General features: G+C 36.4%; 1 protein-coding gene across 1 annotated transcript; it reads right to left on the reverse strand.

The window, feature by feature from the left end:
* Nucleotides 1-241: 241 nt before the first annotated feature.
* On the reverse strand, nt 242-21715 carry tnks1bp1 (tankyrase 1 binding protein 1). The gene is made up of 10 exons (XM_059548819.1): nt 21624-21715; nt 18404-19377; nt 14964-17460; nt 5328-5437; nt 4370-4484; nt 3725-3890; nt 3403-3539; nt 2683-2825; nt 1484-1575; nt 242-1287 (listed from the first exon to the last, which is right to left on the reverse strand). Exons 2-9 carry the CDS (start codon nt 19360-19362, stop codon nt 1500-1502), a joined length of 4203 nt encoding a protein of 1400 aa, XP_059404802.1. The 5' UTR covers nt 19363-19377; nt 21624-21715; the 3' UTR covers nt 242-1287; nt 1484-1499.
* Between the last annotated feature and the right edge of the window lie 4525 nt (nt 21716-26240).

Below are 26240 nucleotides of genomic sequence, written 5' to 3' on the forward strand. Positions count from 1 at the left end.
AATAAAAATAGCTTAAAAATAGCATTTAAAAAAGACTTTGGGTGCACCTTAAAGGAAATGAATTATCAATATTTAAAAAAAGTCTTAATTTAGGTTTAAAATGTAATTGAATGTAACAATAAATGAATATGATCTACTGTACAATTTAACCTCTTATAAGGACTAACCTCTATCATTGAGCTCTACTAATATCTCAGTCTTGCAGCACATACACAAGCCGTTTATACAAAGACAAACTTGCTTCCCATTTAGAAAAATATTTAATCAAGATAATTGCAGTTCGTAATTCATATTTTATAAAACACAATTCATATTTCCCAACATTAAACAGGTAAACATTTTCCTCAAGCATCAATTTACACAGCTGAAGTCTAAAAATAAACATGACCGAAAAACATTTCAAAGGAACACAGTCACAACTTATTAGACATTATCGTAACTCTGATTTGTGTTTGTAAAAGTGTTCTTGGCAGGGCTGAAAAGACACGGGCAACAAAACAAAACCTCATAAATGACAATCAGCCCGATCCAAGCACATCAGCTGATGCTTTTCTGCTCACTAGCTTTGATTAAATAAGAAACATAGAGAATAAAATAAAACCGAATGAGACCAAAACACCATCAAATCATGAATGGGTCTTAAAGGACCGGCATGTTGTAAACAATGAAAACAATTAAGAGAGAGAAAAAAGGAGTTTCATATAGCAATGCCATAATGAACATCTGAAGACTTTTAGAAACACAATATTTAAAATCAGAAAAATCTAACTCAAATGCAATTTAATGCCTAAGAGCCCTAAGGTACTTTTCCAGTGGTCTCAGCTGACTCATTTAAAGTGCATTGAAGCTATACTGATTTCTGCTTCTCCACGATCAGAGATGAACAGAAGATATGTGCATTTGGCCCCTGATCGAACTGGAGGAACTTGAATGCTTGTTTTACCATCCTCTCTTTGGATAAAAACATCTGCTGGATTAATAAATGTAAACAAAATTCAAATGAACGGCACTTGCTTTTTAAACACACATTCTTTTGCCGCTTATAATGCTGCCAAATTATGACAGACTTTCATGTAAAATGTAAAAATGTGTATAACAGGACGTCATCTCGGCAAAGCTTGACAAACTGTTTAGTCCAGGACTTGTACTCAAAATAGTCTGATACTCAGTCAGCATGAGAATGAAAGATCATCGCACTTCTCATTCGTCTAAGGCAGTTCTTTTGGCATCTTTGTGGCATCACGCAGACTTCCTCTGCAGAGGACTTCCTCTTAAACTGCATCAGACCTGTGAGGCAAGACAGCAGGGTTTAATGTACTCTTGAGACTGTAAGAAGAACTAAATTAAGTGACATATATGTGGATTTGTCCCCTCTACTGAAGAGAAAGGTAACAACATGCAAATATTCCTGGACTTTCATCAAAGTTTCAGGAAGCTTGATTATTTCGGTAATCAGAGAACTGGATCCTGCAGATACACTGACCGGAGCTTCACGAGCTTCATGCTTCACTTTCAGGTTGATTCATTCGCTTCTTGGATTTGAGCTCAAGCAGCCAGGAGGGTGAAGAGCCCGACCTGGATTTACATGAATCACAATGAGTACATTTGACATAAGGTGAATGAAATAAGAATGATCTGAATGGTGTACTCAGAAAAATATATATTCATAATACGTGGCACCGTAAAACATGATGTGTTTCAAAGAAAATAAAAAACTGAAGCAGCACAATGAAATTAACCCTTTAAAGCTTGACATATGAAATAATAATCAGAAATAACTTTTTTTTGTGTGGAAATGGAACAGTTGTTTAACCTTTAGACATATATGAAAAAAGTGGGGAAAAAAAGGTCTGATTGTGTTTAATTATATAATTGGTACATCAGGATTTTATAGCTCATTTGATATGATGTAGATACGGAGAAAAAAGAAAGAAAACAAAGAAAACAGAGAACAAAGAAAAAAAACTACGCAATTTGGTGCAGTTATTGATATTTATATGGCCTAAAAGTAATACAGTTATGATAGTATGAAATATGATGACAGTACAACAGACTAATGACATAAAATTCATGATGATATTTAAATGTTTAGTTTTATGATCAAAACTCTGTACTGTAGTTTCTAAACATATAATGCAATGCAATACACTGATGATTGAGAGATGAACAAATAAACATTCCTCAAAAGCCAGATGATCATATTTAATAACCACATTTAACATGATTTTTCTAAAAAATGATCTATGGATGTTCAAGTAAACATAAGCTACATCAGTCCAGAACGTGTTCATCAATATACTATAAATATTACCAACAATATGAAAGTTATTCTTACATTTACTTCATAAAAATCAGTAAAGGTTTCACAGCAAAAATACACGTGAACCATGATCTGATGGTGGATGTTTTTACAATTATAATAAAAGGCGTTTACTTGCTAAAAAGTATCAACTATCAATCAGACGACAGAATGCATGTAGTAAATTGTGAACAAGCAGGTTTTGATCATGTCGATCCTTTAGTAGCCTTAGAAATGTATCAAATATAATACAGTAGGCTCTATAGGGTTAAATTAGCTTAAGAGTTATAAAATGCATTGACCTGACAATTAAATTGTGATTGCATCACATCCGATAAGCAATAATAAATAATGTTTTACTGAAAATGTCTGGTCACACGTACCCACTGTTGTCAACAGGGGGCAGCACTCTGGGGCCGAGGGAGCTGGTGTGTGTGCGGGGAGAGCGTGTGGGGACAGACGGAGACGTCTGTGCTTCTGCTGGACTTACTGTTTCTGCAACTCCACTTCTCCGCTTTAGCTGCGCCTGTGAGAGAAAAACCAGACAGGAAGAGTTGATGTGTGGCTTCTGAGGGACTTTAGTTAAGTCCCATATTCCGAATTTGGATTTAACCCATCCAAGTGCACACACACACACACACACACACGTTTGTTTTTGTGAAAAGTGGGTTCATCCCATAGGTGTAGTGGTTTTTATACTGTACAAACTGTATATTCTATGGCCCTACACCAACCCTACACCTAACCCTAACCCTCACAGGAAACTTTGTGCATTTTTACTTTCTCAAAAAAACTTACTTTCTCAAAAAAAGCTTATAAAAATGATTTATAAGCGTTTTGAAAAATGGGGACATGGGTTATGTCCTCATAATTCACCCTCTCCTTGTAATACATGTGTCATACCCATGTCATTATACAGAGTTGAGTCCTGATATGTCACAAAAGCGAGAGCACTCTCTCTCACTCACACACACACACACACACACACCAGTCTGGTATTGAGGACGGAGGAGAGCATTGGTTATTCACTTCCCCCTCCTACACTCGAACCCTTGACTTTTGGGTTACAAGTCCGACTCTCTAACCATTAGGCCACGACATACCATGAGGGCAGAAGGGTCCATCCCAGGAAACAAAGGGACTCTTTTGGGCTGACTCGGGGCTGGAGAGGACGTGACGTCCTGGGACGGTTCCTCTTCTGATTCAGAGTCCGCTTCATTGGAACACGGATCTTTTGCTTCTGTAATAGATTGTTTTCTGTCTAATCATTCATCGACATAAAGTTTGTGGAATTTCTGCAGGTGAAGCATACAGATTCTAAAGAATAAAAATGTAACGTAAATGTAACTATGATTCAGCGTTAAATATATCAACTGCTCTGCATGGGACATCATCTAAATGAATTGTTTTTATTTGTGATGTTACCTGTGGAGTCACAGAACCTCCAGTCGGGTTGCGTTCCCTCTGTCAGAGAGAGCAGGGTGGCTTTCTGTCGTATAGAACGAGAAGGTCTGGAGCGCTTTATGCTCCGTTTCTTCCCCAGAGCAACCTTTGAGCGGTAAACGCTGGAGTCCGGGAGAGGAGCTGCAGTCTAATCCAGCATTTCACATGCAAAAATACACTCATCAACACAAGTACACAATTATTTATCTCATAATTATATTATTTTTATATTATATATACATTTAAATTTAAATAATTCTATTATAAAGATTATTTTTTTATTATTTTAGAAGACTTGCGTATAATACAATATATGAATTCTATATAAATGAATATGAATTCTTATGGAATTTTTATCTGTTAACCAGAAAATTCGAATGATCCTCGTGCATTACATTATATTACTGTAACACATAAAGAAAAAAGAAAACAAAATCCTAACTTATAATGGATATACAGTAAAACATTTGAATGATAGTGTATATGATGCATATAAATATAAAAATAAGCACATGAAAAAAAATCGAAATATAAACATAATATATATAAAAATCTAAATACAAAAACATATATATAAACATTAATATATATATAATAAAATCTGATAACATCTTAACTGAAATGTACCTCAAGAACCGGTAGCGGTTCGGCCTCCTCCTGAATTGGGACGTCTTCTGTGTCTGAATCAGTAGATGTAGTTTTTTGAGTCAGTCTCTGTAGGACTTGATTGATTCTGGCGAGACTGAACAGATAAAAACATGAAATCAACCCACATGTAACTCTGCAGTGAGAGAACTGATGTTTGATGCTTTTCATGACCACTAGAGGACAGTCTGAGCAAAGCTGATGTCTGATGACTGTTAGTCTAAAGATGCATATAATGCAGTGTTGGGAAAGATACTTTAAAACAGAGTTATCTAAACCTATAAAAACATGTATTTTAAATTAAATAAAAATTAAATAAATGTTAACATATAAAATGTATTTTATTTCAGGGGTTTATATATATATATATATATATATATATATATATATATATATGTGACACATGTAGGATGATGTCAAAGTTGAACACATACATTTACACTAATATAACTATAAAACCCTAATTTATATAATTTAAATATAAGAATGGACATAAAAAGCAGCATTTAAAAAAATAATAATTTTGCTACCAAGAAGAAATGAATAAATAATAAATGATTACTCACTTATCTTTTTTTATTTTAAATTCAGTGTAATGAATCATCTACGCAAAACTAGCTAAACTTTTAGTAAAGGGTATTTCAAGACACTTAAGAATATTATTATTTCCTTCAAACTCATTCGGCTGCAAGACTATGTACACAGAACATGAAAACACAGCAATACAGTCATTTTGTCACCTGATACCATGGGAAATAATATCTTGTTACTGGAAAAACGATATTGATTTGTGACTAAAAAAGTCAGTATTTGTTAGTTTTAGTTAGTACATGTAGCTCAACAACACAGATCTAATGCTATTCTCAGATGTTCAAAAGACAACTAAATGTTTATTGTGGCAACAAAAATAAAGATGTATCATGCTGAAGATATTTCTTACCCATCAACAGTGTCGCTGTTTTCATTTTGTTCATCGGTTTCCTCGATTAGATTCTCTGTGTCCTGTTCTGCAGCTGCATCCTCCTCGGGCTCAGCGTCCTTCAGCTGACCCTGCAGGGTTTAATGAGAGCATAACACACTTCAGTACTCAGATTACAGTAAAGTCCTGCTGAAAACACCAGCTTGTTGCCACATCAAAACCATGAAAACCATAGGAAAACCATGCTGGTTGATCAAGTTTCTTTTATAAACAGCTTGCCAAGACCACCACCAAACCAGCTCAGACCAGTATAGAAAGACCAAATATGTAAATATTAATACAATCTATAATTGTATCTTAGTTATACTAAAATAATATTGTTCAGCTAAATTAAATTATTTATTTTCAGTTAGAAAATATATCGCTTAAAATTGTAACTTAAACAAGCACATTTCAGGTTATCATTTTTGTTTACCGTATTTTCCGAACTATAAGTCTTTTTTTCATAGTTTGGCTGGTCCTGCGACTTATAGTCAGGTGCGACTTATTTATCAAAATTAATTTGACATGAACCAAGGGAAATGAACTAAGACAAATGAACCAAGAGAAAACATTACCATCTCCAGCCGCGAGAGGGCACTCTATGCTGCTCAGTGCTCCTGTAGTCTACACTGAAAACATAGAGCGCCCTCTTGCGGCTGTAGACGGTAATGTTTTCTCTTGGTTCTAAATAAATGCGACTTATAGTCCAGTGCGACTTATATATGTTTTTTTCCTCGTCATGACGTATTTTTGGACTGATGCGACTTACACTCAGGTGCGACTTATAGTCCGAAAAATACGGTAGTTTGTTTTCATCTAATATTTACATTCAAGCTTAATTTCAATTAACCAAATTTTCTTTTCTTTTTTTTTAAATTAAGTCTTAGTTTTTAGTTAATGATAATAACTCTTTCTAATAATCTCAAAAAAGTACTCATTTTCACAAAGGAGTATGTAAAGATCTTGTACTATGAGGACAGACTTCTTAAAGTTGCAGATTTTATTTTATAAATTTTTTTCTATGTTTAGCTGGCAGAAAATGAACAAACAACCATCACCTAATGAGAAAAACTGCATTTAGCAGGTAAAATGGTGAACTGAAATTGAAACAGAATACATAATTTAAATCACACATCTTTAGTCAACCAAAATAAGAAATTCCAAAGAAGAAGAAGTTAGATCAAAGGTTTCAGCTGAAAAAAAAAAAAGTTTTCATCTGCTGTCATAATTTCATAATCCATGAACCTCATGTCATGACACATTCCTGGAGTCAAGCCATTAAAACGACCAAAATAATTGTAGGTCTTAGTGTTTTTACGATAATATTTTGCCAAATAGCTATAATATTTATATATACATTCATAATATATTGTTGCATATAACAGACTTGCAGTCACATGTTAGTCTGGGAACCATGTCTCGCTATTAGCTAAATATTAACTATAATTTTGCCTAAATAAACTCCTAATTTACTGCATATCAACTAGTAAGGTAGTTGTTAAGTTTAGGCATGCAGGAGTAAGGGATCTAAAATATGGTCATGCAGAATAAGGAATTCATACGTGCTTTATAAGTACTAATAAATATAGAAATATGCATGCTAATAAGCAACTAGTTAATAGAGAGAACTGGTCCCAAAAGTTTTACCAGAATAACATAATGCACAAATGCAATGCAAAAAATCACATCCTGTTGGCAGGCATGACAAAAAGTTATCCTGTCATTTTGGTGCTAAGTGATGAGTTAAAATTACACACACATGCCAAAACAACATTCGCTGCAAACAGAAAAGCACATACAATCCAGGCATACGTGTTTTAATGATCACAGGAGGACAAAACTATCCTTTATAAACACACACACACACACACACACATACTCAATCATCCAGACACTTCTTTGTACACAGATCAAATACTTTGAATTTCACGTCACTCTGCTGTGTATAAAACATCTCAGCGTACAAGAATTGTTTCTAGGAAACAAAACACTTCCTCGTAAACAAGCTCTCTGTGAGCAGCACATTAATGTTCATTCTACAGAGTCCATCACGAGACAATCCCACAAACATACAGCAACGGCTGGACTGTATCTCTGATCTGTACACGCTACAATAAACAGCCCCTCTTCTGCATCACACCCATCATTCATTTCCCTTCTATACGGACACAGAGTTGGAGGCTCTTAAAGATGCTGTATGTGATGTTTTCAGTGTTGAATAATGGAAACCAGGGAAAACTGTGAGATGCTTTTGAAGTGTCAAATTATAATGACAAATACTAGATCAAAATAATTAATAACAGGTGTTGGGGGTAATCTAGTGCTGTCAAACGATTAATCCAAAATAAAAGTTTTTGTTTATATAGTATATGTGTGTGTGCTGTGTATATTTATTATGTACTGTATATATATATATATATATATATATATAAATAAATGGATTTTAGTTTGTGTTTTGATTTTTATTTGTGCGCGTCAGTCATCGGTGAGGGGCTGATGCACTGTTTTGTGTTTATTTTGATTATTAAAGTTTCATTTGATTGTCCCATTCATTTGAATTGTTTATTCATTACAATAACATTTTTTTTGAATGCAATTAATTGTGATTAAAAAAATAAATGATATTAACCCACTTTATCTCAAATAAGAGGAAATAACTCTCATGTGTCGTGGTACTCTCGTGAACGACGGTGACAGGGAAGAGAATAATTGTTGAATAAATTTTTTTTGTTTGTTTTCTTTTTAAACAAAATGTATTCTCGTAACTTCATAAAATTACGGTTGACCCACTGATGTCACATGGACTGTTTTAATGATGTCCTTAATACTTTTCTAGGCCTTGAAAGTTTCAGTTCCCTTGCTGTCAATGCAGGGTCAGAAAGCTCTCGGGTTTCATCAAAATTAACTTCATTTATGTTTCTGAAGATGAATGAAGGTTTTATGGGTTTTGAACGACATGAGGGTTAGTAATAAATGCATGAAATTATTATTATTATTTTTTTTTTTTTTTGGGTGACCTTTCCCTTTAACCAGAATTTGCATGTACGATGTGCATGTAAACATGGCTGATGTGCAGCTTTAATTTGTGTAGTTACTCACTAGGGAAATTTAGGACTGCTCTGCTGTTCTATGAGCACCATTAGAGTCATCCTGTGATATTTTAGTAATAGTCCATGAGTCATGCAGCAACTACTGAACTAAAACAAGCCGTTAAACTTTATACAGACTCATTTTACCATTCAAAGGTTTGCAGTCAGTAACATTTTTTTTGGGAGGGGGGGTAAATTATAATTGACATTTAGAAATTTAAAACCATTACAGAAGATTTCAAATAAATTCTGTCCTTTTGAACTTTTCTGTTCCTAAAAGAATCCTGATGAAAAATGCCTCACGGTTTAGACAAAAATATATATATTTATTTTAATGCTGATAACAAAACATGTTTCTTGAGAAACATTAGAATCATTTCTGAAGGATCATGTGACACTGAAGACTGGAGTAATGTTTACAGCTTTGATCACAGGAATAAATTACTTTTTAAAATATATTCTAAAGTATATTAAAATAGAAACTGTTATTTTAAATGTTTATAATATTTCACAATATAACTTTATTTACTTTATTTTTTTATTAAATAAATGCAGCCTTGGTTAGCATTAGGAAATTCTTGCAAAAACATTTAACGACTCCAAACTTTTGTTCTAAAACGTCTGTATAGACACAAGTGCATGTCTGGAAAAGACGATCCAAAATGAGAAGATGAGCAAATTTACAAGTGAATAAAAACAAGCCTAGACAGCTCGAGATTATTCCAGAAGACAGCATCTGAACACACTGACTCATGCATACGCAGCTTCAGGAACTGTAATCAGATTCTACTGAATAATAATAACAACACCAGCCAGCATCATATTTGCTGGATGAAATCCAATACTTGTTTCTTACTAATTTTGGGGTGCTGATTATAAATCCAGTGCCTGGTTTGCTTGACCATGTCACGCTTGCAAATACATCTTTTAATGAAAGTGCTGTGCCTTAAAGATTGGCTGACAGAGCAAGATGAAATAGAAGAGAGGGCAGAAAACATTCAGCATAGTCTTACATTATTTGAGTTCGATGCAGTCGTGCGTTTGCGCAGGGAAAAACGCTGCCGACTTTGAGAGAGATTTCGAAGAGACAGTCGACCACGAGTTGCAAAACTTCTCAGCGGTGAGATGGCCCTCTCAAACCTTCCAACTCGTTCTTCATCCTCCTCTTCCTCGATTACTCCCGACATAAGCTCCACCACCTCCTGTAAGGAGCGACGCATGTTGCCCACCCATCCCGACACCTGCGTCTGCGCCTCAGACAGTTTGTTACCCAAGAACTGCATCTTATTTCACAACTGACAGAATATGTTGACAAAGTCTGTGGTATCTGGCAGGACAAATCCCAGATATGAGGTCTAGAGGCTGTTATCGCCAACATGCATTGGCATCTCTGTAGGCATCTTGATTTGAGTTCCAAACTGGACCAGACTTTAAGCCAATGTCCATCACACAAAGCACTTCCGGTTCTCAATCAATCCTAGACGCTCTTCTAAAACCTTCCTCTGCAAAACACATTTAAAGTCAATCCATTCTGCAGCTGATCTTCTCCTCTTGTTTAGATGAGGTAGAAACACAAATCTGGGAATACAACCTTCTTACATCCAGATATTAAAGTCTCATAAGCTTCTCTCTTGTGCAATTCCCCGAGATCTCACTGGAAAAACATAGCAGCACTCTGGCAAGCCCACCGCTTACGCTTGAAACGCTGCAGGTACGGACAGGTACCGGAAACAGACACAGCCCTCGAATGAGTGACAACATCCCAGCGCAGAGAAACAGAGAGAGAGAGAGAGGGGGAGGGATGAAAGAAGATCAAGGCCATTTATGTGTCACTCTATTTGAAATAGTGAAATACAGACGGACTGAGAGAGAAATCAGGAAAGAGTTTTATGTGGGAGCCTTTCTGTATCTGTGAACTTTGGAAGAGAAACTCTAAACCACAAAACCCTTATGCAAACTACTGCTGAATCAGACGCTTTATACTTCACTGTGCATTAGTTTGACTATTTGTCATGACTAACAGGCTGTGTTTGTCTAATATGAGCCATAGCGTGTTTGTCTGCAATAAACTCTCCTTGACACCAGCTGTTATGATTACAGTAAGTACTGGTTTAACTGGAGGACATTTATTCCACACAAAATAATCACATAGGATAAGAAACTGACTCTGTAGTAGCCATTCTAATAAAGATGCTTGGTAATTAATAGGAATATTTGTTTGGAATGGCTTTCACAACACATTTTGCGATAGATGTTACAAAATATTTCTGTTTTAAATAAATCAATAAATAGATTCTGTGCGAGTGAGATGAGTAAATGCATGTTCACATTCAGCTTCGCATAGAGAACTACAATATATCATTACTCACTGAGTTGAACACTGTTCAAGAGAAGTGAAATCACAGACGTTTCCTCAAGCGAATTATAACTACTCGAGAACCATATTTCATAACCTTTTCTGAACAGCTCAAATGGCTTCTTTAGAACTACATTCAATAAAAAAAATTCACAAGAGCTTAAGAGGTAGAAATACTGTCCCATACTGTAATCATAATGCATTTCACCACAATCAGGAACCATGAAAACATTCTCTAATGTTATAATATTACTTTACTAAGCATATGAAAGAAATATTTTCAATAGCAGACAATAAAACAGGCTAATAAAATCCTATCAACCTTTGAAAAACGAATTAATATCTAGAGTATTCCAGAACCCTATCAACTGCATACAACATGCTAAAAATCAACAATGTTAAAAAAAATTTCTATTTCAAATAAATAATGATTTCTTAAGGATCATGTGGCACTGAAAACTGGAGTATTTGGCTTTTTCATCACATTTAAATCCCAATTACATTTTATTATATATTTTTATTTATTTTAACTATATTTTAAAATATTTTAATATTAAATAACGTTTAAAAAAAAATAATATTTCACAAATATTACTAATTTTACTGTATTTCAGCCTTTTAAATATGATTTTATTATACCTTTTTTTGTTGCTGGGTAAAACAAAATAGCAACAAAATGACTGTAAAACATTCATATTTCTTAGTGAATAATCAAAATTATTGTAATTTGCTTGTAAACAACAGAAGAGGTTGTATTTAATAATAATAATAATAATAATAATAATGGACTAATAAACAAATGTACTCTATTTGGAATTTTTTTTTACTTTTATATTTGTTTATTTATTTTATAAGTATTATTATATATTACAAAATAATGATGCTGACCTTTGTACCACTCACTTTCTTAAGAAAATGTAAACACATAGTATCTTTATGAACTTAATTACCTCTAAAGGCAGTTGCTGAATGTTTTATTAAACCACCAGAGAAATCCCACACATGTAGAGGTATTCTCTTTCCTTTTCCTGATGTGAACAACTGCATGAACACATGAATCTGTAGCCCAACAGATTCAACCAGAAGTTCACACGAAGATATGAAAACCAAACAAAGAAATCATTCAGATCATTCTACGTCATTGCAAATGTTCTATTTTTGTTTCAAACATTTTGGAGTTCCAAACTTTATTTGCTTTGCTGACAAAAGTAAACATCCAAACCTTCAGGGCTTTGCAAATCATTTACATGAAGATCGGTGCAGAGTAAAGTCCCTGACTGTCCCCAAAACTTTCACATGAATCAAATGCAAATTCAGCCTCTAAACCATAATAAGTGGTGCTCACTAAACTCAACTGTAGCGCATGCTTAGGGTCTGATCAAATCCAGTGAACCCTTAGCTGAAAGCATTGGCTATATGTCATTAAGATCGTGATTATGTTGCTTTGATTACATTGATGCTCATCTCATCAGAATATTGCGAATTAAGGAATTCTGATCATAATTACAGTATAACCATTATCACAGTAAAATATGTGGTGGTTTTAGTTGCACTATAGGCAAGTACACAATTGAATCACATTTCTGTCACTCAGATAAAGTAGAAGCAGGAACCATTTTGCATTTGACACTGCAAATAAAAACAGCAGCTACAAACAAGTCAGCTGCATCTGAATTGAGCATGTTGCCGTGTACAAAATGGCAAAAAATCGTCACAAAAATGACGATAAAATAGCAACAAAATGGCTGTAAAAACAACTAGATTCTTTTTTGCAAATAATCCAAATAATGTCGAGGATCATGTAAAAACAACTGAAGAGGTTGTTTGCCCATGTCATGTAGGCATCCTATTAATAATATAACAAATAATTTAATTTGGATTAATTGTTCATTAAATATATTTGCGTAGATTTAATCAATGCCAATGTTTGTATGATCTGTTTCTCAAATGCAGTCGACAGGTGCTGTCTGAAAATATAATAGGCCTGACTCAAGGATAAGTGTCAAGTAAGAATAAACTCATCAATATACAGTCGTGGCCAAAAGTTTTGAGAATTACATAAATATTGGAAATTGGGAAAGTTGCTGCTTAAGTTTTTATAATAAAATTTGCATATACTCCAGAATGTTATGAAGAGTGATCAGATGAATTGCATACTCCTTCTTTGCCATGAAAATTAACTTAATCCCAAAAAAACCTTTCCACTGCATTTCATTGCTGTCATTAAAGGACCTGCTGAGATCATTTCAGTAATCGTCTTGTTAACTCAGGTGAGAATGTTGACGAGCACAAGGCTGGAGATCATTATGTCAGGCTGATTGGGTTAGAATGGCAGACTTGACATGTTAAAAGGAGGGTGATGCTTGAAATCATTGTTCTTCCATTGGTAACCATGGTGACCTGCAAAGAAACGCGTGCAGCCATCATTGCGTTGCATAAAAATGGCTTCACAGGCAAGGATATTGTGGCTACTAAGATTGCACCTAAATCAACAATTTATAGGATCATCAAGAACTTCAAGGAAAGAGGTTCAATTCTTGTAAAGAAGGCTTCAGGGCGTCCAAGAAAGTCCAGCAAGCGCCAGGATCGTCTCCTAAAGAGGATTCAGCTGCGGGATCGGAGTGCCACCAGTGCAGAGCTTGCTCAGGAATGGCAGCAGGCCGGTGTGAGCGCATCTGCACGCACAGTGAGGCCAAGACTTCTGGAAGATGGCCTGGTGTCAAGAAGGGCAGCAAAGAAGCCACTTCTCTCCAAAAAAAAACATCAGGGACAGATTGATCTTCTGCAGAAAGTATAGTGAATGGACTGCTGAGGACTGGGGCAAAGTCATATTCTCCAATGAAGCCCCTTTCCGATTGTTTGGGGTATCTGGAAAAAGGCTTGTCCGGAGAAGAAAAGGTGAGCGCTACCATCAGTCCTGTGTCATGCCAACAGTAAAGCATCCTGACACCATTCATGTGTGGGTTTGCTTCTCATCCAAGGGAGTGGGCTCACTCACAATTCTGCCCAAAAACACAGCCATGAATAAAGAATGGTACCAAAACACCCTCCAACAGCAACTTCTTCCAACAATCCAACAACAGTTTGGTGAAGAACAATGCATTTTCCAGCACGATGGAGCACTGTGCCATAAGGCAAAAGTGATAACTAAGTGGCTCGGGGACCAGAATGTTGAAATTTTGGGTCCATGGCCTGGAAACTCCCCAGATCTTAATCCCATTGAGAACTTGTGGTCAATCCTCAAGAGGCGGGTGGACAAACAAAAACCCACTAATTCTGACAAACTCCAAGAAGTGATTATGAAAGAATGGGTTGCTATCAGTCAGGATTTGGCCCAGAAGTTGATTGAGAGCATGCCCAGTCGAATTGCAGAGGTCCTGAAAAAGAAGGGCCAACACTGCAAATACTGACTCTTTGCATAAATGTCATGTAATTGTCGATAAAAGCCTTTGAAACGTATGAAGTGCTTGTAATTGTATTTCAGTACATCACAGAAACAACTGAAACAAAGATCTAAAAGCAGTTTAGCAGCAAACTTTTTGAAAACTAATATTTATGTAATTCTCAAAACTTTTGGCCACGACTGTACAGTACACACACGCAAAACAAAGCAGTGTCTACTGCGATGGCATCACTCTACATCGTCATAAGACACTAATGGGAAATTCCAACATGACACATCAATGGAAACAAGAGTAGCATCAGTTAAACAAGGTTTCTCGTACCTCCACCTATGAGCTCAGAGCGGATTGTGCTGGCAGTCACTAAAAAAATCATGCAATTCTATAGGTAATATTACAACGATATTTTTTACTTTTAGCAAGTCTGCTGCATGCGAGTTGTGCTTATACAAGTCTGGACTGCATTTCACAAAAGCATCGTAAGCCAATGAACACTGTAACATCTATTGCAACCAATGGGCTCTACGATCAACATTTCTCACGAGGCTTTTGAGAAACGCAGCTCTGGACATTTATAGTTCTTGCAGTTCTCTTACTAAGATACAATGATTGTGAAGTTTGGCAAATCCAGATACTATTTTTCTTCCCTCAGAACTTCCAACAAATTATTATTGCTTATTGCTTATTGTTTTTTTTATTAAAGTAAAACATATCACAATATTAATAAATAATAATTTTGCAGTATTTAAATAACTGCCATTGGTCTCACCTCATCAGATTGAGGTTCTGGCTCCAGCGGGTCCTCTGGTTTGGACTCCTCAAATAAATATGACTGCTTTCTGCTTTCTGTCGAGTTTTGTGGACTGTAGGCTTCAGGTTCAGATCCGATCAGATCATGCACATATACCTGATCTCCGTATGGTTCTTGAGATCCAGGATCACTGGACTTTGATTCTGGCTGTAAACTGTGGTCAGGAGCAGCAGGAGGTTCTCTGGATGGAGACGGTGTGGAGGCACGTCTCGCCCTTGTTCCCCATCTTCGGGGTTTCACTGAAAAGTCATCATAAATCACTTCAGTGAGCAGAGGTGAGACGTCAGCAGCCTGGACGGTGGAGACGAGAGTCTGTGACACTGCCGGTCCCTCCGCATCAAACGATATTAAATCATGACTCGTAGGAACTTCCGCATGACATGTTTCCATCTCCATCTCATTTTCTCGTTCTTTTCTCAATCTGTCCTCCTCTTCCTGTCTCTCCAACTCCTGAATTCTTTGTCTCTCCTCTTCCTTCGCTTTTTCTTTCTTTTGTCTCTCTTTTTCTCTTTCCTGTCTCAGTCTTTCTTCTTCTCTCTGTCTCTCCTCTTCCATTTGTTTTCTTTCTTCAATTTCTCTCTCTTTCTGTAGTCTCTCTTTTTCTCGTTCTTGTCTCAGTCTTTCCTCCTCTTTCTTTCTCTCCATCTCTTGAATTCTTCTCCTCTCCTCTTCCATCTCTTTTTCTTTCTGTAGTCTCTCTTTTTCTCGTTCTTGTCTCAGTCTTTCCTCCTCTTTCAGTCTCTCCATCTCTTGAATTCTTCTCCTCTCTTCTTCCATCTCTTTTTCTTTCTGTAGTCTCTCTTTTTCTCGTTCTTGTCTCAGTCTTTCCTCCTCTTTCTGTCTCTCCATCTCTTGAATTCTTCTCCTCTCCTCATCCATCTCTTTTTCTTTCTGTAGTCTCTCTTTTTCTCGTTCTTGTCTCAGTCTTTCCTCCTCTTTCTTTCTCTCCATCTCTTGAATTCTTCTCCTCTCCTCTTCCATCTCTTTTTCTTTCTGTAGTCTAACTTTTTCTCGTTCTTGTCTCAGTCTTTCCTCCTCTTTCTGTCTCTCCATCTCTTGAATTCTTCTCCTCTCCTCTTCCATCTCTTTTTCTTTCTGTAGTCTCTCTTTTTCTCGTTCTTGTCTCAGTCTTTCCTCCTCTTTCTGTCTCTCCATCTCTTGAATTCTTCTCCTTTCCTCTTCCATCTCTTTTTCTTTCTGTAGTCTCTCTTTTTCTCGTTCTTGTCTCAGTCTTTCCTCCTCTTTCTTTCTCTCCATCTCTTGAATTCTTCTCCTCTCCTCTTCCATCTCTTTTTCTTTCTGTAGTCTCTCTTTTTCTCGTTCTTGTCTCAGTCTTTCCTCCTCTTTAAGTCTCTCCATCTCTTGAATTCTTCTCCTTTCCTCTTCCATCTCTTTTTCTTTCTGTTGTCTCTCTTTTTCTCGTTCTTGTCTCAGTCTTTCCTCCTCTTTCAATCTCTCCATCTCTTTAATTCTTCTCTGCTCTTCTTCCATCTCTTTTTCTTTTTGTAGTCTCTCTTCTTCTTGTTCTTGTCTCAGTCTTTCCTCCTCTTTCTGTCTCTCCATCTTTTTGATTCTTCTCTGCTCTTCTTCCATCTCTTTTTCTTTCTGTAATCTCTCTTTTTCTCGTTCTTGTCTCATTCTTTCCTCCTCTTTCAGTCTCTCCATCTCTTGAATTCTTCTCCTCTCTTCTTCCATCTCTTTTTCTTTCTGTAGTCTCTCTTTTTCTCGTTCTTGTCTCAGTCTTTCCTCCTCTTTCAGTCTCTCCATCTCTTGAATTCTTCTCCTCTCTTCTTCCATCTGTTTTTCTTTCTGTAGTCTCTCTTTTTCTCGTTCTTGTCTCAGTCTTTCCTCCTCTTTCAATCTCTCTTCTTCCATTCGTTTTCTTTCCTCCATTTCTTTCTCTTTCTTTAGTTTCTCCAGTCTTTCCTCTTCTCTCAGTCTCTCTTTTTCTTCTTGAATCCTTCTCTTCTCCTCTTCAATCTGTCTCTCCCTCTCTTCTTTGGCTTGTCTCCTCCTCTCCTCCTCTTTTCTTTCTTCTTTGATTTGTTCTTCTTCTTGCTTTCTCCTTTCTTCCATCTGTCTTTGCTTTTCCTCTTCCTGTTTTCTCTCTTGTTTCTCTTCTTTCTGCCTCTCTATTTCTCTTGCCTTTCTCTCCTCTTCCAATAGTCTTTCCCTTTCGCGCTGTTGTCTTTCTTTCTCAGACTGCTCATCTTTTCTCTGTTTTTCTTCTTCTTCCCTTCTCTTTTTCTCAGCATCTAGGCTCATCCTTTGGTAAACCGGAATGGCAACATTGTCTTCCTCTTCTTCTTCATTCTCCACATTAGCAGCAGCGTTCTTGATTTCTGTCGTACTTGACGATTTGTCACCAGGCATCTTGTCTGTCGCTGCAGGTTTTTCAGAAGATCTTTCATTCAGTGGCTCATCTGAGGTGCTCTGTGTCTTCTCGGATGGTGGACTGCAAACATAAGTTTGGAAATATGTTACAGCTTTGTAAATAAGGACAACATAAGGCCAGAATACTTAACATTCCTGCATATATTTCCGTTGGCCCCACCACACACACACAAAAAAACAAAAACAAACAAAAAACTTTTATTTATAGTTATTTTTATATGTGCCAAGAATAATATTTATATTTTTCATTAAATGTTTTATTTTTATTTTTTATTCATAAACACTTTTTCTGATAAATGATTGCATAAACGTCACTGATTGTCATCTTTGAAATTTCAACAAAATCAGTTAGTCATCGATCTAACATTGTCTTGGTGACAATTTAGCAAAATTTACAAAAATAAAATGTTTAAGTTAATTGCGAAACATAATTCTAAATATTTTTTTTTATATTAGGCTACTAAATAAATGAAAGGAAAGAGTCATTTAAAAACATCACTATTTTAAAAGCATATTAAACTGAAATTTTTTTTTCTTGATTCAGGTTTTTTTTTTTTTTTTAACAAATCGGCTGAATGAATGGCTCTTTGACTCACTCGCTTGCTTCATTCTTGAATGAACAAGCATGAATCACTTATTAAAAAAGTCACCTGTCGAGATGTTTGTGAAGCTGTTTCATACATAAACTGGATCAGCAGCTGTGTTTAAACTTGATTTGATCTTCGGTGTGATTGTTGGCTACGTGTCAAATGTTTAAGAGTCATAACTGACATAGCTGAAATGTTTTCAAATACAACTGAGTGGGTGTTTGGATCAGGATCGCGATCACACATATCCATCTTTATGCAATACACAAAATCTCATCAGCAAGATCAATTAATGTAAAATCAACAGTTCAAGTTCTGTCAGTTGAGCCCTGGTATCTGTTTATGTACACAGAGTATGTTTTGTGCATAAGAAACACAAGTATTGGAGGTCAGAATGAAAAGATAGGCTCTGCTAACCTTTTCGGAGCACCAGTGGATGGCAAGCGTGTCCTTGGTGCGTCCGAGCTCAGATTCTGGATTCTCTGTTTAATGTCAACAGATATTTCTGCTCGTGGATTGTCTCTTTTGTTGAAGGTGTCCCTGTGCTGAGCTGCTGTATATTGATCGCAGAGAAGGCTGATCCGTCTCTTAACACTGACCTCCTCATCTCCCGTCTCTTCTTTCTCCATCAGAGGCTTTGAAGAGCTGGACTCAGAAGGAGAACGCGGCGGCCAGTCTTTCTCTGTCTTGCTGGTTTCAGCATCTCTCCTCACCTCTTTCTCTGGTTGAGATGGTGACTCGAACTTGGAGGTCAGCTCCATGGCTAGACGATTTCGAGGCGGCCAGCATTTTGAAGACATTTTAACATCTGCATCGGTCTTGGCTGCTTCTCCTTGGACCTTCTGGCTCAGGATCTTTTGATCCTGAGAACCCAAGGATTTTGCCCTGCTCCTGGGCTGAACGTCCTTCACATCTTCAGCGGTCACACCAGGTTTTGAGTTTGGACTGGTTTGGTTATTAGAACCAGGAGTCTTCGTTGATTCCGGTTTAGCTTTAGCCATTAAGTCAGGTTTTGGGATAAGTGGGACGGGTATAGGGGCTGCACTTTGGTTAGTGCCATTTACTGTGTCATTTGAGCCTGATTTTAGGGATTCTGATGGTTTTGGAACACCAGTATCAGGTTTTGTAATATCAAAAGGCATTTCAGAAGAGGCGGCTCGATTGAGCTCTTTCCTTAAGTTGGTTTTTGGAGCCTGGATCGAGCGGACAGTGGCATTCCTTTGCAGGACAAATGGTTTGGGCATGAAGTGGGATTTTGGGATCAATTCTGACTTGCCTGTGTCTCCAGGAAGTGCAGAGGCTGCAACTGAAGGTTCGTCTGGGTTAATGAGCGATTGGCCCATTTCCCCTGTGGACGCCTCCACCCATGCAGCCATGGCTACACACTGCACCTGAATGGGAAAACAAAAGAGAAACACCCCTTGGGATCTCAGTGGTATTAACATACATCTCTGGGACATTATTATAAGCACTCTTGTTAATGATTAGATAGAGTTGTTAGTTCCTTTGTTTGGCATTCTTCATATTAAATGGCATTGCATTGAAGATTATTTTCCTGATATATTCCTTCCTCCTAAAGCAACCTAAAAAATGGCCACACATTGTGCTGATCACTTCAGTGGCCAGCAAGACAACAAGCCCAGAGCTATGAGGAAAACTCTGAGCAACGATAAGTGAGATAACGAAAGTGTAATGTAATATCCGTGAAGTAGTCAAAGGTTTTTGGATGGTTTGATCAGTGTGCATTCTGAAAAGATTTGTTTGAATTTTCTAAGTCAGCTGTTCGGATTTAGATCACTAAGTAAATAAATAGTCATTTAGGTGGACAATTTTAGGCATCATGCAGCATTATTTCATCAGTGACAGATTGATGAAAAACTTCCTAATGAAGCAGGTTGTGTATTTTTACTTGATGCATGTGCCAAAGGACATGCTGTGTATGTTCATGGACATCTTTATATTAGATCTTTCTGGTAGAGACAGAATTAATGAATCAATGAACACTCCAAAGCAGCCATAAACACATAAAAAAAGCCAATCCAGTTGGTTGAGCTCTCTGAGGCCATGTTACTCTGGTTGGGCTAGATTTTTAAGTTTTTCCATCCAACTAGAGTTACTCAAAAAAGAAATGACATTTCTCTGCAGGCTGTTTATACACACCCTGCATGACCCACAATAATTGACCAGCATCACTTTCACCTGATGTGTGACTCTGATATCAGCAGTCTGCATCCACACAAACACCATCACATGGAGAAATTACTCATTTGCTGCAAGTCATGCACTAGCCTGAAATGAACTGAAAAAAAAAAATCTGAATGTTGACATTTCGAAACCCTCACCAATGTTCTCTTATCATCAAAATGATCAAAACTCTCAGTTCAAAACAAGTTAGAGCCTGGAGTGTTTAGGAAGAAACCCCTTCCTCATCCTGCATACAAAGTTAAGCAAAGTGGAGTTATCTTAGTGTACTTTCTGATTTCCATTGGCCACAAACAGAAAATCCTTCAAGCTAAGTCACTGAAACATTATCCACACGAGAAAAAAATGCTCACTTCTCATATTTTGGCTAGACGTAAATCTGTCTTCGTTCAACAAACCGGTCCGACAGAAAGCCAGTATTGCCAAATGAGATATAGATGGACAAAATGTGTTACACTCAAAATATATCACAATGAGAATGGCTGATGGATGAAGCTAGCAGTTATCAGACAATCCCTTATCAATATTTATTGGAGTTGCCACCAAAGTATCATTTCTAGGCAAGATATTAAAAGTTATAGCTGTTAATTACATCTCAACAAAAAATATCCATAGTTTATAACAAACTAGATTATTAATATGCATATTGTCTGTCTCCGCTTTCTGAGATCGAATCGTTGTGACCTTGGATGGTCACAGCAAGCAACCTAAGTAGATCTGCAGAGCTTACACTCACCAGGAACATATGCAAATTATTATGCACAAATGTATATGCTAAGCTTGTAACATGACCAGTGCTTGTCTGGAGAGGGGCAATATAACCTCATTTTGTTCATCAGTCAGGTGCATTTATTTACCTCCATTCCTGCTTCTCTGAATTAGCATAGCTAAATTTCACAATAACTTTTTATTTAGAAACTTTATTAATAACCAACGACATCATATAATTAATTTGATAACCAATTAAAAGCAAACATACATATAAATGGCATCAAACTTATTCATATATTTTCAAATACATTAATATATTAATGTAAATGAGCTATTAAAGTTAAGCATTAGCTATATAATGTTATCGACTATTAATGAGGGTTTTACATATATAAACGAGAGAGTGAGAGAAAAAAAGAAAAGCTTATAAAACAGGAGCACAGTAATCTGCACCTGTTGGTTGGTAATACGTAACTTATAAATAAGTGCCTCTTACAATGAACCGTCTGTCTTTGAACCCTTTATTATTTCCAGCTGTGGGGGAAAAACACACTATTTTGGCAGTTTTATCCGGGGGTACTATTAAGTTTACATAATGATTAACAAAATAAATCTTACAACCGAAATAAGTATACCCTTTATTTACACTAGAGACTGAATGGATGTTGTTATTAGCATATTAAATAGCTACACAAATAAACCGTTTCAAATAATGTGCATTTACCTGTATAGTAGTAAATCTATTCCATAAGATTGTACATATAGATGCCAAGCTCAAATACACGTCTGTGTCCTTTTGGTTTGTAGGCGTGCAGCTCAAAATTTAAAGAAAGGAGAGCAGGTCGTATATGTAGGAATCCTACTATGACGACTGCTGATCTCATGAATATTAATTTAACGTTCCATAGAAACCTGACGGGAGTGTCCATGGCTAATTAATATTCAGAAGACTTCGGGAGAGTCTGATTCGTTTATTTCAGAACTTTCATCCAAGCAGTGGCGAACGTCACGGTACGTAATTAATATTCATGAGACAGGCCTGGACGGGCGATTCCTGTCAGACTCAGCAGCAGCACGCGGAAGCTGCGTTCTCGAGGTGTTGCTCGCGGGCTGCCACTCCTCTCATAAACCTGCTCGGTCTTCAGCAGGAAAAACCAGTTAAGCTCAATGCAACAAGGAAGACACGGGGGGTGTAAGAAAACACTGTGTGAGATGGGAGACATACACAGGTGCATATTCCATGATAAACCATGAACCAGAATTCTCTGCGTTGCATTTCACATTTTATTTCAATCTGATGTTTTTTCTTTGAAATAACCATTTTTTCTTCTTCTTTTTTTATCTGTTATGTTTATTATGGTTGTATGTTAATGTTGTTAAATTAATGTTCATTGCATATTTCAGTTTAATGAGTGGTGTTTAGTGCTTGTGTGAAAGACTCTGTGCACCTTTTATCTATCTTATTATTAAAAAGCTGCTTGTGATGTGCGGCTTTGTTTCATCACGTGACTTTCTCATACCACCTGCTTTTGGTGGTTAACAGTGTATTTCAGTGTATTAAGGTACAAATCAGATTTAAATTTTTTTTTTTTACAGTTAACATTAAACTTTGCACAGACCTGTAGTCTGTTCTGATACTAATAATTAACACTTTCTACCTGATCGGGCAAACATTTATTTAAGACTAGTGCAATAAAACAAAGATAGATTTCAGAAGATCCATAGAGTAGATGGGCCAAATAAATACAGTGCTATCATATCGACCTTTAGATTCATGATCATTAGAGCCTACAAGTTAGTGACCAGCAGTATCTTTGAGATATCGTTATAGTTTATATTTCAATTTTTTTTATTTTCAACTACTGTGTGTGTGTTTGTGTGTGTGTGTTTGCGTGTGTGTGTGTGTGTGTGTAAAAAAAATAAAATAAAACATATACAAATACTATATGTAATATAATAACCTTGACGTAAGTTTCCGAAATCTATCATTTGAAATCAGTATTTGAAGGACTAATTTACCCCAAAATAAAATGTTGTCGCCATTAACTCCCCCCTCATGCTGTTCCAAACCTGCTTAACTTTCTTTTTCTTACAAAACAAGTCATACTTCATGAGCATTTCATGTGACTTTTGTGCTACATTATGCTGTCTTCTAAAGTCATATGACAGCTTTATGCAAGGAACGGAACATAATTGAAGTCTTTATTTGCTGAATTTCTTCCTGTCTGTCACAGTTCTTAAATTTAATTAGTGCTCAAATCAATTCATTTATTATCTTTTATTAACACTTTTTTTTCTCAGTCATGCTGTACTTTCATTTCACTTTAACTCATTCTTTGAAAAAAAAATTATTTTGGGGGGGTTCAATCAATACATGTCATTTGACATCAGTTCATTGGCTACAAACCTGGTGCAGTGCAATCTTTTTGTGCCATATTTGAATGAAATGTGAACAAGATTAAAGAACTTTGACAGAGAGGAAGATATGAATGATGGATTTGTTTTTTACAAACATACAGCTTTTCACTTCACAAGTCATTAACTGATGGACTGGAGTGGTGTGGATTACTTGAGGCACCCATTCACTGCAGAGGATCCACTGGTGTTACAAACACGCCAGGTTCCATCTCCACGCAATCACTACGCACGCCCTCACCGGAATACTAAGCACATCCACCCACCTGATCCTCATCACCACCCAATCACCTCAGCAACATAAAAACCACACACGCACTCAATCGATGTCCGGTCTCGTTCGCGACAAGGTCTTACCTGTATGATAACTCTAAGGACTAACTCTTCTTCTACTTGCCTTGCTCCAGCGATTCTCCGAAGATCCAGATCCCCAGTGTGCGTGTGTGTGGTTCACCTTCCTCCTCTGACGTCTTCACCCAGCCTGCACAGATCCATTCCTCACTCCACCCTACACTACCTGCTCCTCTGCTCAATAAACCATTCTTTCTGTTACTCCTCAGCCTCCCGAGTGATCCGTAACAACTGGTGAGCAAGTGATGTAATGCTACATTTCTCCAAATCTGATGAAGAAACAAACTCCTCTACATCTTGGATGGTACATTTTCAGCAACTGTACTTTACTTTAATGCAGCCTAAACATTTATATTCAAGTATCCACAATTATCAACTCACTGAACCAAATACAGGAGAGAAGCAGACTTTGCTTTGTTTGAAGATAAAGACTTTGGTCTTTCATTCTGGTAAATCACTTTTTTTAACAACAGCAGGATGAAAGTGTTAACTACTGTACAGACTTCCTCTCTTTACACCTCCCAAATAAAGTTTCAGACACCAAGTGCTGGAGACGTTGAGTGATATGACTCATCAGAATGATTCAGTATCCTGTCAAAATGATTATTGTCATAATTACATACTTAGTTTTATCATATAAACACAAACAAAGAAAGTGAACTTGACTCTGCCTGTGAAAAAGCCATTTTGCATTTCAGGAGCAGTGTGTGTGGGGTTAAAATGAGGTCACTGGCTTTTTCTGCAAATCTCTTTTGTTTGTTTGCCGACATCTGGTGGAAAGTCTATGTTGCTGCGGTTTTCCTCTTCAGGCAGGGGTGTCATTTGTTTGTTATTTTATTTTTATTTTTTTATCTTTTAGGCCAAGGACCCATTGGTGAAAATATACAGAGCAGAGATCCTTGTTACAAACTGTGAAAAATGTGTTGTTGCATTTTAAGCCTGGCCTATCACCATAATCTTGTATTTATTTACATTATGCATTTAAAAATAAAAGGTTCCAAAAGGAAATATATATTGTAATATTTGAATATGTAGTATTAGGTTAATAGTGGCACTTTTTGCTTATTGGATGACAGCATATAATAATTTAGAAATAGCAATAGGTGCGGTGTCCTCCTCATGCTCGTGTTACCTGCAGTAATCACAGCTGATGGCCTCCATTATGTGTTTGGTCCATTTTTTCTGACAAAGGTTAAATGGGTGGAGTCTTTCAGTCCATGACGGGGCATGTGCTTTCTGTGTATCTCATAAATAAGTAGAAATAAGCATTATTTTAAAATTAGACAACATTTTATAACAATTTATACTAAATATATGTTTTTGTACATTTTCTGAAGAAAATGTGAGCGCTGCTTGCCTGTGCAAAATTCAGAACTTTGCTAAATTGTCAAAAAGGTATTCTATGTGGTTGCTAGGGTATTCCGGATGGTTACTAGGTGATTTTTTAAAATGAAAATGTTGTCATTAATTACTTTCCTCATGTCATTCCAAGCCCATAAAACCTTCATTCATCTTTGAAACACGAATTAAGATATCTTTAATGAAATCCGAGAGCTTTCTGTCCCTGCATAGACAGCATGGAGACCACCACATTCAAAGCGCAGAAACGATGTATGGACATCATTAAAATAGTCCATGTGCCATCAGTGGTTCAACTGTAATTTTATCAATCTACAAGAATACTTCTGTGCGAAAAACGCATGCGTTATGATAGAAAGCCCTCGGATTTCATCAAAAATATCTTAATTTGTGTTCTGAAGATGAACAAAGGTCTTACAGGTTTGGAGCCACATGGAAGGACACAAGTAATTAATGACAGCATTATAATTTTTGGATGAACTATCCCTTTAATACTTAATGCTAAATTCTTATGCTTGTATGATGATGCTTATGCTTGTTATGATGCTTGTCTTGGCAAACACCACTAATGATATAATTGTCCCTTTGACACAGTGAACTGAGTTTATTGTTATCTCTTTGTATAATTTGTCTCCCTTTATCTCTTTTTGTCTCTCTATTTGTATAATTGTACAAGTTTATAATTTGTATCGGCAGATCACTGTCTATTTGGATAAAAGCGTCTGCTAAATGAATAAATGTAAATATACCTGGTGCACTTCTGCCTTTGGTCAAAAGAGGGCGCAAGAGGAGAGATTCACAACTTTCTCCATATTGCTCCATGAATGAATCGAACTTATATATGGAACTTTAAGATATATGTGTTATAAATATGTATTAACCCTGTAAAGCCTGACACAGTAGTTGTGTCTTTGATACATCAGGACCATATAGAATGATATAGGAAGAATATGGGGCTCATACTTCAGAAGAAAATGTTGCTGATATGCAAATGAAAAAAAAAAGTTATTTATGAAAAAATTATAATTTATGGATAATTAAGTAAATCTAAGTTGTTTCAGTCCAGTAAGTGTTTTCACAGCAAAAAGACACATGAACCACAAAGTGGATGATTTTACAATTATACTAAAATACATTTTGCTTGCTAAAAATCAATCAGACGACATCTGCTGCCAAATGATGATTCATCTTGTAAACTAAAACCTATTGACTATTT

This window comes from Carassius carassius, chromosome 4, assembly GCF_963082965.1.
Source record: "Carassius carassius chromosome 4, fCarCar2.1, whole genome shotgun sequence".
NCBI lineage: Eukaryota > Metazoa > Chordata > Actinopteri > Cypriniformes > Cyprinidae > Carassius > Carassius carassius.